The sequence below is a fragment of the Euprymna scolopes genome, chromosome 39 (assembly GCF_053919585.1).
Source record: "Euprymna scolopes isolate OS-2025 chromosome 39, ASM5391958v1, whole genome shotgun sequence".
NCBI lineage: Eukaryota > Metazoa > Mollusca > Cephalopoda > Sepiida > Sepiolidae > Euprymna > Euprymna scolopes.
Window position 1 is genome coordinate 69,102,109 of NC_136520.1, and position 15,128 is coordinate 69,117,236.

Sequence of the window (15,128 nt, forward strand, 5' to 3'; positions counted from 1 at the left end):
CAAAGAGCAAAAATGGGTATGATAAAGTCACCCCCCCCCTATCAACGGGGGAAACCCTATGCTAACCCCACCATAGGAGGGGGGGGTACGGGTTACATCACTCACTCACACCAACGGAGGTGGGGCCCGATGAGGGTCACTTATAATGGGGAATCTTAATTAGTGTTCATATGTTTGTATCAATGATTCCCACTACTGCCCCCTCATGTTCGTTTGAGGGGTGTTGCTTTGGATTTGATAATTCAAAAGTTTGAAGCTGTCTCTTTACACTCACACCCCATTTTCATAATCTTTCATAAATTAGAGTCCATTTTTTGAAGACTCTTTTTTAACCTAGTTAATGACAGATACTTCTGCTAGTATTTATTATATGTAGTATATTCTATATAGTAAAATATAAGTAAAAATATATTCTATATAGTAAAATTCGACAGCCTAATCTTCAAGACCGAGGTTAAATCTATGAAATGATAAAAAATAGTGAATTTGACTCCAACCTCAGAGATTAGACTGAAGATTGTGCACATATGAAACCGTGGTTACAGTATAAAAAAAAATTTACACCCACATTATAAATAAAAGTATAAATTTTAATATATTTACATTTTCCTTCAGAAAAATACAAATTTTCAAAACAAAAAATGTATTATTTGAACAAAGAATACAATATTCAAAGTAATTTATTTAATCCATGGATTTTCAATGTAGGCTCATCTCCTCAGAGGAAAGTCATTGGCAAAATATTAAATCTGGTTTGATATAATTTTGCTATTCAGCACATACATAGAAAATATATTTTAAAGATTAAATCTTTTTAAGGGACGTAGGGAAAGAAAATAAAGTTTGAAACAAAAAATTGTCTTATATAAAAATATTACCTCTCAAAAATATTGACTTGATACCACAAGATTTAATAATCTATGATCCAATTAATTTCATTATTCTGATGTCTTCAAGTCCAACATAAACAAATTCTTGATAAACCACCCTCTTAAGGAAGACACTTTATCAAATCTCCATTACTAACGATTATTATGATATTATCCTATTGATTACTGTACACGCAATAACCTTTATCCCCAAGTGGCTTGATAAGTGGTGACTACCATGTAATATATATATATATATATATATATATAAATAAATAACTTGTTTTAATTAATCTGTCATGCCTCTGTTGCATTTTAAAATTGGCTTTTAGACTAAAATTAACATTTGTTTTCTCATAAAAAAAAAAATTATTTCATACTAAAACTCTGGTTCTTGTCCAGGATTCCCTCAATATTAAAAAAACAATAACAAAGAAAAATCTGTATGTATCGGTGACAAAATAAAGATATCATATTCCAAAAATCACACAAATTGACCAAATAACTTTATTTTTATAAAGAAAATCATTTTTAAGTAATTAATGGAAATTTGCAGGAATTACAACATAAAACAAGTGTGAATTATTGTTGAGTTATCTCCCTTGGTTTTGGATTTTTTTTTTTTTTTTCAAAATGGCAAGCGAGACAATCACATATCAAATACTTATAAAATTTCATTTTCTTATTTAAAAAATTAAACTACTTAATCAATTTACGTGATTTTTGGAATATGATATTTTTGTTCTGTCACTATACGGTCAACAGTGGTAACGCTCTGCTGGTTGGTAATGACAGAAGTTCCTTGAACTTACTCTTGTAATTATATTAGCACCTGCTCCACCCTGTGCTCTTATACTACCACCAAGGTATCAAAACAAGTGCGATAACTTCGTCATCCAGATATACTTTTTCCACATTTGAATGTTTATCAGTCGCCATCGTTTTTCACTTCTTACAACTGTGCATGGTTAACAAACACAAATGTTCAAACTGGTTAGTGTCACTCAACCCAAGTAATTCCACTGCATTTCTTGTGGTGTACACAAATTGCACCATTTAAAACATTTGCACACAATGAAACATTCACGGTCTCCAGAGTTTTAGTATTAATGTAACTTTTTTTTTATAAAGAATCTAATGGGAGTGCATAAACAGTTTAAAGCATATAAATATATATATATATATATATATATATATATATATAGTAAGTTATAAAATATATATGGAGATTAAGCTACACTGAATATTCCGCGTTTCATCCACTCTAGGATTCTTCAGACTTATTCGCATAAGCCTGAAGAATCCTAGAGTGGATGAAACGCGGAATATTCAGTGTAGCTTAATCGCCATATATATTTTATAACTTACTAACTAGCTCTACCTACGTATTGAGCACTTTTGAAGTAAATAATTAAAGTTTACGCATAAATTTATACTTTCGTGTATTAATTTTATGTGAGTAAATGAAGTAGTTTATATATATATATATATATATATATATATATATATATATATATATAGGTTCGCAGGGATACAAGATGTTGCCCGGGATTGTAAGGATGTGTTAAATTATAACAAAGCGATGAACAGAATGAAAAGGTTTTGCAATTATTTTTATTCCTTAAGAAAAAAAATAAATAAATAGAATAAAGTTAGAATTTTTTTTAAATGTTTCAGCGTAAACAACATTCTAATTCGCCTCAATTAAAACCTCATTTTGTTTTAATAAATTTATATAAAAAATATTGTGCAATCTTCACAGTGTTCACATCTACTGAAATTTCCCCCAATTTTCCATAAAATTTACCTTTAGCTATAAAAAAAATTTCTACTGGACTAATTTTTGCAATTTTGGGATATATTATTTAATTGTCATGTCGAAAATAGTAAGTTATATTGTTTTTGTTTAAAAATATATTTAATAAAAAAAAAAATCAATCTCTCACCTCTCCCTCAACAAGCACCAAATATTGTTTTAGAAATCGAAGACAATAGATCCAACATAGAATGGCATAAATGAATGCGATATAAACTTACAAACAATAAAATGAGAATCTGATTGCGTTAGGCACAATTGGAATCAAAGTTTATACAAAATATAAAATAAACAAAGAATATCATTTTTGTGTACAACTTGTTTCTTTTGTTTTTACTTTCGATGAACAAAGAAAGTATGAATCAGGTTGTCTCCCTTGCATCCTAATGCATTTTATAATTAACTAGCGAGGGGTACCCGGCGTTGCCCGGGTGTTTGGAGGTGTGTGTGAAAACTCCGGGGGGGGGGGTAAAAAAATGTTTTGGTAGGTAAGTATGAGGATCAAACCCGAACCGTTGAGGCAAAGTTTGAAATTAAAGTGTGAAAAAAAAAAAAAAAAAAAAAAAGAGTGCGACGGTTTTAACCATTGGGCCACCGCGAGATGCTAACGGAAAGACGTTTGAATTTATTTAATTACTTGGATTTGGCAGGTGCACGTTTTAATGACTTAATGAGGTCAAGTTTGACTGCGGGATAGTATTTCATTTACTGCAGGAACGCTTTTTTTTTATTTTTATTTTCCCAAGATGTTATAGGGAAAAGACTAACCCACATGCGGCGAGCGACAAATGTTGAATATTTATCTTCCCGAAGTCGAGGAAATTAAATAGACAGGGGAGCTCCGTTGTTAACTGTGAGATATTACGATTTACATGTGAGATAAAAAGTTTTAAAAAGTTGTGAACCAACTGACCGCTTCTCTGAAAAAAGCCTTTTGTAGACATACAGAAAAAGCGAACACACATACAAACATTTTCGCTTTTATATTTATTGACTAGCGGGGAGAGGGGGGGGGTACCCAGCGTTGCCCGGATGTTTGGAGATGTGTGTGTTTTTGGGTAAATCAAAACAAAAATCGTTGTCCAGGTGTTTGTTTAAAAAAAAAAAAAGTTTTGGTAGGTATGTAGGAAGGATTGAACTCAAAGCCTTGACGTGCAGTTGGAAAATAATAAAGTGTGAAAAAAAAAAAAAAAAGGGCAACGTTTAACGGAAACATGTTTGAATTTATTTAAGTAAGATTAAGAATTGGCAGGTGCCTGTACTTGACGACTTAACGAGGTCAACTTTCAGTGTGGGGCATTATTTTATTTACTGCGGGTCTGTTTGCTTCTTTTTTTTATACGAAAAAGTCGAATCCACATGCGGCAATCGAAAAATGTTGAATATTTAACTTTTGAAAGTCGGGAAAATTAAATTGACAGGCGACCCCCATTGTTAACTCATAGATATTATGATTTCGACGCGATATAAAAAGTTTTAAGAAGTTGTGAGCCGACCGATCGCTTCTCGGAAAAAAGCCTTTCTCGGACATACATGAAAATGCACACACACAAACAAACATTTTCACTTTTATATATATATAGAAGACAATTAAAACCTTATTTCGCCGTGCAAGTAATGAGAGTCAGAATTCTTAACTCTCAGCATTGCACTTGGCTGGCACAAGAAGTTTCCTCTTACACATTTCACTTGCTTCTGCGCCTAAACAGCAGTCATACTTTTCTTTTCTCAACTGACAACGAACTCACATGAATGAGATAAAGTCTCTCTCTCTCGAAAAAGATCTTTATAGGTTGCACCTCAAACCGCGTCAGCATCTAAATTTGCATTTGTTTTATTTTTTGTATCAAAAGAGTTCCAGGTTCGAGTGCAAGTGCTTCTCTACAAATGGGCACATGCCAACCGTCGATGCTTATTACTATGAGTCTCCACACCGCTATCATGGGTTATTCCACTAACAATAAGTTGATAAAAACAGAAATCAATATAATAGGTTGTTCAGAAAATCGCAACTGATTTTTAAAGTCACGTTTAGAAAGTGGAGTTGGGCTTTAAAATTTTTTTTTAACAAGGGAGGAGATGAAAAGGAAAGAAAAAAAAGGAACTTTACAAAAAAAAACAAAAAAAATATTGTTCGTGGACAAATTATGCAAAGACTGAAGTTTATTTGCACAAAATAGAGTTTGATTGCAGAAAGCATCTGTGAATTTTAATAATTTCACAGATGACATTTTTGGGAGTCACCCTGTAAAATGAATAAAATCCACGATGGTCCACACGTGGGGAATTTAACATAAAGCCACTATAAAACAAGAATGATGAATGAATTAAAAAACAAATTTTTTATGGAAGTTGCAACAAGGTATGAAGCCACTTGATGTAAGGAGATAATCATAACAATAAAAGGCAGAGTAAGGTAAAATCATCGGGCTCATCAGCCACAAGCGTGCCTGCAGTTGATGTGGAAAACCCCCTTCATAGAATCTTTGTTTGCGAAGTACTGCCAAGAAAAAGGTAGAATCGCTTCAAGACAAACCAAGCCTAAAAGAGACTCCACCACTCCGTCATCAGCGTTCAACCCTCTAGACTCCAAAAAAGGTAGACAAACAGTAAGCGTTTCAAAAAACAAATAAGGAAGAAAGAAAGGAAGGACTAATAAAAAGAGAGAGAATCAACGCAATAAACAGATAGAAGTATGAATAGGATTGTCTCCCTTACATTCTAATTGATTTTATAGTTCAGGGCAATTAAAACCTCATCCTGTAATTAAAACCTCATACCTTGTAATCTCTAAATAATGACACCCAAAAGAAACTCGCGTGATATTGTTTACGCTGAAGTATTAAAAATGGGATAACATCTTGAAGACATTAAATTGGTTATCAAATCTGTGCTTATTTAGTTTTGTTCATCTTTTTACACATCATTACATGTCGGACATTGTCAGATATCCCCGTTGGGATACAATAAAACTTGTGGGTGCATTCACGTTTGCAAACTGAACCTACAGCGTATCGGGAGAAGGACTGGAATCGATCTCTGAAGAATGCACGCTGTTGTGGAGAAGAAGAAAAAAGCAGAATTAGGATTTTTTGCGAATGAACAGTGGGGGGGGGAGTATTATATATCGTTTTATTATTGGAATCCTTTGAGATCAGTAATTTGTGTATTTATTTTATTTATTTGCGGATCTTCATAATTGCTGTTTCACCACAACTCATCCTCTGGCCTTCTTCAGGTGATTAACCACAAGGGGATAGGAATGCTGAGTCTTGTCACTGTATTTCCAGAGACCACAACAACTATGGAAGGCAGTAATTGCCGAGGATACAGTTACAAGACTCTGTATTCCTATCCCGTCGCGGATAATCACCTGATGAAGGCCAAAGGAATAGTTGGCCGAAACGTGGTGAAATAACTATGAAGATAACAGTCCGCAAATAAATAAAATAAGTGGTGAGAGGAGGTTTATACATTTAAAGATCTGTGAACAATAGCAGTAAACAATTTGTAGTCATCAGAGTTTGACATTTCCTCTCAAACCTTTGACAGGGGAAGACCCAGGAGCACAAGTGGATTTTGAAAGTGATGGTTTTGTCAGCATTCTATAGTTTTATTTTTTGTCCTCTTATGTAAAATAAGAATAATCATTACGTCCATGAATTTTTGAGATGAGGATTGATTATTTGTATTATTTGGATTATTCGATCTATTGCTCTCATCTCGAGTGTTATTTACACATTTCAGTCGATGTAACCTCCGACCTTCTTCAGGGGCATGTAACATGAGAATTTCCATGGAATTCCACAATGACCCATGATATAGTGGATAAAATACTTGGTAAAATTCAGTCACAAGGTTGCACTTTTCTGAAGGTTCAATTCTCAGTGCAAGCAACACACACAATACAATTGCAAATTATTTAAGACTGGCAGAATGAGAGAATGCTATCCCCAAGAATTAAATAAAGGGTTTTGTTTGAAATTTTGTGCAGATTTCAGAGTTTGATTGAAAGGATCTCCCCCAAGTTAACAGTAAGCACCCAACCTCCGAGTTCAAGAAAATATTTTGCCCACATTCTTTTGCAAAAAAATAAATAAATAAATAAAAACTGCCGACACCATTCTATTCATTTTATCAATAATTTCCCCCACTTTCCAATTCAATTTATTCAAAAATAATTCTCCCCATTTTCCCATTCAATTCATTCAAAAATAATTTCCCCCACTTTCCCATTCAATTCATTCAAAAATAATTTCCCCCACTTTCCCATTCAATTTATTCAAAAATAATTTCCCCCACTTTCCCATTCAATTTATTCAAAAATAATTTCCCCCACTTTCCCATTCAATTTATTCAAAAATAATTTCCCCCACTTTCCCATTCAATTTATTCAAAAATAATTTCCCCCACTTTCCCATTCAGTTTATCAATAATTTCCCCCACTTTCCCATTCAATTTATCAATAATTTCCCCCACTTTCCCATTCAATTTATTCAAAAATAATTTCCCCCACTTTTTATCTGTGCCTAAATCTTAATGTAGATTCCATGAACAATGCTTCTTTCTTAGAACTGCACGCCTGTGGAACTCTCTTCCGTTTTCTTGCTTTCCAACTGACTACACTATGATCGTCTTCAAGTCCAACATAAACAATTCTTGATGAACCGTTCCTGTTAAGTAATCCAATTGACCAAATTTCCACTACTAACGATTACTACGAGATTTTTCCATTGACTACTGTACATTCATTAACACTTATCCTTAAGTGGCCTTCAGGCCTTGAGTCCGGGTGACTCCTTTGTAAAAAAAAAATACATCTGAAGAAGGTTGAAACATTGTGAAAATAACACTGAAGATGAGAACAATAGTCCGAAGAATGCAAATAAGAATAGTAGTGCAGTGCTATCATCACAAACATGATTTTTAATGTTATCAAGAATTAATCATGATTTTTAATGTTATCAAGAATTAATCATGATTTTTAATGTTATCAAGAATTAATCATGATTTTTAATGTTATCAAGAATTAATCATGATTTTTAATTTAATCAAGAATTAATCATGATTTTTAATGTTATCGAGAATTAATAATGATTTTTAATGTTATCGAGAATTAATCATGATTTTTAATGTTATCAAGAATTAATCATGATTTTTAATGTTATCAAGAATTAATCATGATTTTTAATGTTATCAAGAATTAATCATGATTTTTAATGTTATCAAGAATTAATCATGATTTTTAATGTTATCAAGAATTAATCATGATTTTTAATGTTATCAAGAATTAAGTATGATTGTTAATGTTATCGAGAATTAATCATGATTTTTAATGTTATCGAGAATTAATCATGATTTTTAATGTTATCAAGAATTAATCATGATTTTTAATGTTATCAAGAATTAAGTATGATTTTTAATGTTATCGAGAATTAAGTATGATTTTTAATGTTATCAAGAATTAATCATGATTTTTAATGTTATCGAGAATTAATCATGATTTTTAATGTTATCGAGAATTAATCATGATTTTTAATGTTATCAAGAATTAATCATGATTTTTAATGTTATCAAGAATTAATCATGATTTTTAATGTTATCAAGAATTAATCATGATTTTTAATGTTATCAAGAATTAATCATGATTTTTAATGTTATCAAGAATTAATCATGATTTTTAATGTTATCAAGAATTAATCATGATTTTTAATGTTATCAAGAATTAATCATGATTTTTAATGTTATCAAGAATTAATCATGATTTTTAATGTTATCAAGAATTAATCTTAATTTTTATGTTATCAAGAAGTAATCATGATTTTTAATGTTATCAAGAATTAATCATGATTTTTAATGTTATCAAGAATTAATCATGATTTTTAATGTTATCAAGAATTAATCATGATTTTTAATGTTATCAAGAATTAATCATGATTTTTAATGTTATCAAGAATTAATCATGATTTTTAATGTTATCAAGAATTAATCATGATTTTTAATGTTATCAAGAATTAATCATGATTTTTAATGTTATCAAGAATTAATCATGATTTTTAATGTTATCAAGAATTAATCATGATTTTTAATGTTATCAAGAATTAATCATGATTTTTAATGTTATCAAGAATTAATCATGATTTTTAATGTTATCAAGAATTAATCATGATTTTTAATGTTATCAAGAATTAATCATGATTTTTAATGTTATCAAGAATTAATCATGATTTTTAATGTTATATTTTAATACAAGTTATTAGTCAGCAATTTTTTCAAATTGAAAGACACTAACTCCGGATTTTATTGACCATTTCTTAACTATTGTCATTCCTCTACAAAGAAAGGAAGGGTGCAGATTTAATAGTGCTCTGGAGGCATCCTTAATTTTATTTGACACTTTCAGTAGCACTGTAAACCCTCCATCATTTTATTTTTTACTCCTCACAAAATAAAATCTCTTTGAAGGCAAGGAGGGGGGGTAATATTATTTAACATCTTCTATTTAGGTTTTTATGGCTCATAACAACACGCCAGGTAACCTTGCTAGTCTTACATAGATTACTTACTTGTCCCAGTCTTTATATCCCCGCGGCATCACTGGTTTTTTGCTGACAGGTGGTGGTTTCTTTTTCTGCAAAGAAATTTAAAAATTAAGGGTAAAAAAATTTTTTTTTTTATCACGTCTGATTTAATGTCTGTTTAACATGTTTGCATATGTTGGATGGCTTCAAGACATTGATTTCCAAACTAACCTATCTCTGGCCAGGTATTTTTCTTTTTTTTTTATTTATTTATCCCTTAAATTTATTTTTGTCATTTCCTCCCATGTTTTTCTTCCAACTGAACCTGCTGCCTCAACTGGTCTACTTTTACTAACCCAAGCACTCTCATCCATTCTTTCAACATGAACATAATTATTGAATTGTTTCTAATAATAACGTCATGTACTGAAACAAAGTTTGTAAAAATTCTTAGTCAGCAAACAAGTCGATCTTTTTTTTTTTTTTTACTCCTGGGCAACTCCAGATAGATAAAACTAGTATAACGCAATGGTCCACTCAGTTTCTAATGAATTTAGTCAATTATTTGAGTACTCACCTCTCTTTTTTCATTTCCATCTTTCAATTTCTCTGAGCATCGGACTGGTGGTTTGTCCTGTAGATCTGCTGGATTAGAAGGCATGTTCTTTAGGGTTTCATCCAAGGTCGCCATGTCAGCAGTCCAGTTCTGAAGGAGACAAGATTCTGCCTGTTTTAGAAATCATCAGTTTAACAAAACAAAGATTTCATTTGGAAAAAGCTGGAATAAAGTAGGGAATGTATGGACAGGGTTCGTATAGATTTTCAATGTCCATTTTTAAGGACTTTTTAAGAATTTTCAAAGTTTTTTAAGACCTTCTCCAGACAAAATTCAAGTTTTCAGAACAAACTTTGGGGGTTGTTTTACAATCCACAGCGATTTGAAAAAGTGTTAAAAAAAAAAAAAAAAAAAAAAAAAAAAAAAAAAAAAAAAAAAAAAAAAAAAAAGGAGGAATTTGCCATTTGTGAGTCTCATCCTCAGAAGGAAAGGTTTTTTTTGGAGGAGGAGGGGGGGGGTCATTTTTATTTATGGCGGCCGATCAAAACCCTCCACCCTCAAAAACAAAAAACAAAAACAAAAATGAAAGCAAAAAAAGAGAGGGAGCATTTGAAACATCCTTATACAACTCATAAAATATACACGTGTATACGAAAGTAGTTGAAGTTTTATGATTAACTAAGTTTAATGTGTGGAGTGAAATCATTTAAACTATTTATGCAAAGTATTATCAATATTTTCATCTGGAAAATCTACCCTTTCCTATAGGAGATATACCGAAGGATCTATATTAGATTTTGTACATAATTCAGGTTTACGTTTTCATTGTTCGTGATGTCTGTTGCACAGTTAATCTTTTTTTTTTTTTTTTTTTTTTTTTTTTTTTTTATTAAATCTCACTAAAGTTTTCAATCAGACTTTCATCTCTCTGTCAGTGGAGGAGAAATCCTTCACGACTGAGACAATTTTGATTTTTTTGTTCCTTTCTCCACGTTGAAAAAACGACCCTGGTATCTAACTCTGTCCCGTGAAGAGGTAAAGTAAATAAGAACTATTTAGAAATAGCGTTTCTGTTAGTTTCTTCCACTAGAGCATGGTAAGTTTTTTTTTTTTTTATTAATTTACCTTGGGAATTTCTGAAATAATTTTTCTAGTCTGTCACTCTTGAATTACAAAATATAATTTAGTATATATCTCTCCCTTTTTCACGTTTGAATTAGCATCTTATTAATTTCCTAGATTTGACAAACATGACTAAAGAATAAGTACACTTGATGAATAATATTCCCGACTAACATGTAAAAAAAAAATTTGAATTAATCTACCTGGGAAGGATTTTTGCACAAAGTTACGCTCAAATCTTGTATCTACTACACACAATACAGATTAAGTAGTAACGTACAAATGTTTAGTGTGAGTTTGTGTATCGTCTAGTAATTATGATGTTCCTTTTTTTCATTTTCTTCCTTTGAAGATTGTAACGCTGGGTATGGGGCAGCCAAACCAGCTGCCAATATTGCCCTGCTTCTTATTGAAACCAACCGAGAGCTCTTTTTAGTATCCTCACTGTTCCGTTAAGTGCAATTGTCTGGATCTCTTTTGCACTTGGTTCACCAGGAATATTAGTTAGGTAGGACTTTAGGTTCTTCTTCATAAGCCTTGTAGCACCTATAATAAATAACTGGTATGATTGATATCTCCCTAAGATTCCAGTTTCTTTTCATATCATACATGAGACCTTGGTATTTGGTCTGTTTCTCCCTTTCAGCTCTGTTCAGACCTCCATCATTAGGGACATTCACTTCAACCAAGGTTGCCATTCTCTCTGACTTATTTTATATAAATATGTCAGATTCCCCTTTACGTATGGGATTGTGTCTCTCTAGTGTTTAATAAACGTATGTGTTGTATAGGTAATCTAAAACGTATATATTCTATATTTGTGTGTATATAAAGTGTTCATCCAAATGACGTGGCATTTTCATGCTTAGGGAAGTGGGTGTATATATCATTGTAACAGAGCCACGAGCACTTGTAACAGCAGCATGACACCTATGCAAATAGCCAAGACAGTGCGTGAAGTGATGTTACTACAGAGGAAGAGAAGGGGAAGAAAAAGAGAGAGAGAAAAAAAAAGACACACGTGGATGAAAGGCGACAGCAAACACATATGGGCAGCAGAGGACCAGAAAGGAAAATGCTTTCCAGACGAGATGGACATGTGGCCCGTGGTGGCGACAAGAGACCTTTAAACCTGACGGTAGGGTTTTGTAAGCTACATGGTAGACGAGATAAACTAAGAGAATTTTATAACAAGAGGCAATACATTATTTTGGAAGTACCATGAATAAAATTTCATTTCAACTGGAAAAGCCGAATGGCATTTCTTCCTTTTGTTTGTTTCCTTGCAACTGTCTTAAACACAACGTGTGGGTCCAAAAAGTGTAAAAAAAGGGTACATGTTTGGAATAGAAACGAAAATCGAAAATCCATTAAAAACCAATGTTATCTATCCAATTTTTATGTCATAATTAGTAACATATTACTGCATTATTACATAAAACACAAACTTTCAGAATTCATTGATCCACGATTAATTTTGTGGGGAAAATTTAACAAGACAGACTGCAGTTACTTCCCCCTGCTATTATAAAAACTTGTCTACTTCTTATTTTAGTACATTTAAAACTAATATTATCTACTAGTCATGTTGCAATTAGTAACATATTACTATATAAAACATGGCCTTTCAAGATTTCACAATTCATTGAACTACCTTTATTTCTGGAAATATAACTTAAACAAGGGAAATAACTTATGTTTCTGAATTTTTGAGATGAGGATTGGTTATTCGTACTATTTGAATTCATCGGACTACTGTTCTCATCTTGAGTGTCATTTTCACAATGTTTCGGTCAACGTAACCTCTGACCTTTTTCAGGTGAATCTTGTCGAACTCTGGAATTTGGACAGAATTTTAAATGAACCGAACCCTTTATTTACTTCACAGGTGTAGCATGCTCTTGTTCTGTCAGCCATGACTGGATAGAGTTCCGAAGTAATTCACAATTGTATTTTTCGATCGTCCACACTGAGAACTGGATCTTCAATCTCCAGGTGAATATCACCTTTACAATTGATTTTCCCAAGTACTCTAATCATTGCACCACGAGCTCAACGGAAACATTCCTGAGTTCAACAAAGAAGATACCATTGTTTTAACTGAAATTTAATTTTTTGATTTTTGCTCTTATTCCAAAGAAGCAGCTAGAAAGTAACATTTCAAATTTTAGTGAAAACAATCAAGCATTATTTTTCTATTAACGAATCATTTATTATGGCCAAAAGCCACTTGAGGATAAATCTTAAAATCGAAAAAGTGTCAGTTTTTCTTTAGTTTTGCTTTTTAATTCAGTGTAATCACCCACCAAGGCCAAACAACACTCAAGGATAAAGATGAAATTGTCAGTTGGATGACGAACAATACCTTGAGAGGATTGAAAATGATGCACAGAATGAACAAAACTTGATAGCTCGACAAGTACTTGTTGATATTGGGTTTGAAGATGACCAATTTGTAGTTTGCAAGGAAGCAGTTCCATGGCAATATGTTCCACAGATGGGAAGTTCTTGGAAAGAAACTCTGTCCATAGAAGTTCCATTTGGTTTTAGGTGCACAGAAGAAGAAAAGTACTTTGTAGCGGTGGTAAATAGAAGAGTTATCCACTCCATTTAATATTTTCAATTCCCTCATAGCATTGTTTAACTGATGCTCTTATTTAATCCTTATCCTCAAGTGGCTTCTGGCCTTGGTAAATAGTGACTCTTCAGTACATTAAAAAATAGTGTCCTTTTTTTTTTTTTTAAATCTTATTTTTGTCCATAAAATAATAGGGCTAACAGTTTCCGATAACTTATTCACTTTTTTTTTTAGTAATTAATAATTATTAAAAAAAAAAAAAAAAAAAAAAAGGTAAAAATTCCTTTTCGAATTAAATAAAAAAAATTCTGTACCTCTGATTTAGGCAAAGTATTTAGGAATGAATTAAAAAATGAAAAATACTTTTAAATCTTCTTCTAGATCCCACCGTTCTTCTCTGTTGATGTCGGACAGTTTCAATAGAGGAGTTGCTTTTCTTAGGGCTCGGCTAAAAAATAAAAACAAAAATATATATGTATACAGCTGGCCACTCAGCATTGTACGGTCATACAATACATTTAAACATAATATTTTAATTTCTGCAGATTACATATGTATTATTATAGAATCAATCCTCTATTGAATATTATATATTACGAGGAATAATTTGTTCGGTGGATAAATAATAATGATAATGTCGTTCATGAAATTATGTCTATGTTTTGTTCACGATATCACGTCAGCTGATATTGCGGCTTGTTGATCAATGCCTTGCAAAAGTCACTTCTGATTAATGTTTAGTTTTAAAATCTGCAAATGAAAAAATGATTTGCTGCGATTTTAAATGGTACTTCTTTTATCGTAAACTGAACTCATTAATAAAAAAAATTAAAATAAAGTGGTGAGGTACACCCAGGCTTGAACAGGGAATCATTCCATCTGTAGTCAAATGCTCTACCATTGAGCTGTTTCTCCAGATGACAATATATCTTTTTTCTTTTAAAGAAATGATTTGCTGAGATTTTATTATCTCCCTTGGTCTGTGTAATGTAAAATATTCCCCTGTAAAATTTTTTTTTTTTTAATCTATAAGTGAGACTATTTTTAAAATCAGACTTTTTTTTTATTTTCAATATTATTGAATGAATTTTTGCCCAAAACATATCTAAGAACACTGCCAGACATATAAATTAGCTTTTTTAGGGTGGAAAGATACTGAACCTTTACCAATATTTCAATCATAGTCATTTGGTTTCCTAGTTTTGCATATGAATTACAAAATATCTGATATTTCCTCAAAACCTCTGGTTTTGGAGGGAGGACTAAAACTTGCTGTTTCAAATCATCTGAAATAACAGCAAGGGGCAACTTGATTCCAAATATTTCTCATATGTTATATCTCCCCTCTTTGGTTTTCATACCGTATATATACGGCTTAATTGCGTTGACACACTGGTTCTCGTCAGATCACTGAAGTTAAGCAACGTTGAGTCTGGTTATTACCAGACGGGTAACCATTTGGGAATTCTAGGCGCTGAATGTGCTCTCTGCTTATCTCGGCATTTGTTTCCAGTCATCCTGTACATACACTTCACTTGCCACTAGTATTTAACAATATTGACTGAGGAGAGGTGTGGCTGGAGATTGCGCACCTCGTACCACAAGAATTTCATGCACAGACACCCCTTCGTGTCAAAGACTAAAGGAGCCTGTGGTTTTCATACAT

General features: G+C 32.0%; 1 protein-coding gene across 7 annotated transcripts in view; it reads right to left on the bottom strand.

Annotated features, from left to right (window-relative positions):
• The window catches only part of LOC145263835 (sperm-associated antigen 1-like), a 135,668-nt gene that overhangs the window by 62,989 nt on the left and 57,551 nt on the right, over positions 1 to 15,128 (bottom strand). For 4 of the 7 annotated variants that reach the window (XM_080120908.1, XM_080120905.1, XM_080120902.1 and 1 more), the window contains 4 exons: positions 13,826 to 13,910; positions 9,784 to 9,912; positions 9,252 to 9,316; positions 5,694 to 5,738 (listed from right to left, as the gene is read on the bottom strand). In XM_080120908.1, coding sequence (XP_079977034.1) covers positions 5,694 to 5,738; positions 9,252 to 9,316; positions 9,784 to 9,912; positions 13,826 to 13,910 — 324 coding nt within the window. The remainder of the gene's footprint in view (positions 1 to 5,693; positions 5,739 to 9,251; positions 9,317 to 9,783; positions 9,913 to 13,825; positions 13,911 to 15,128) is intronic. The other 3 variants (XM_080120907.1, XM_080120904.1, XM_080120906.1) reach the window with 1 other exon arrangement.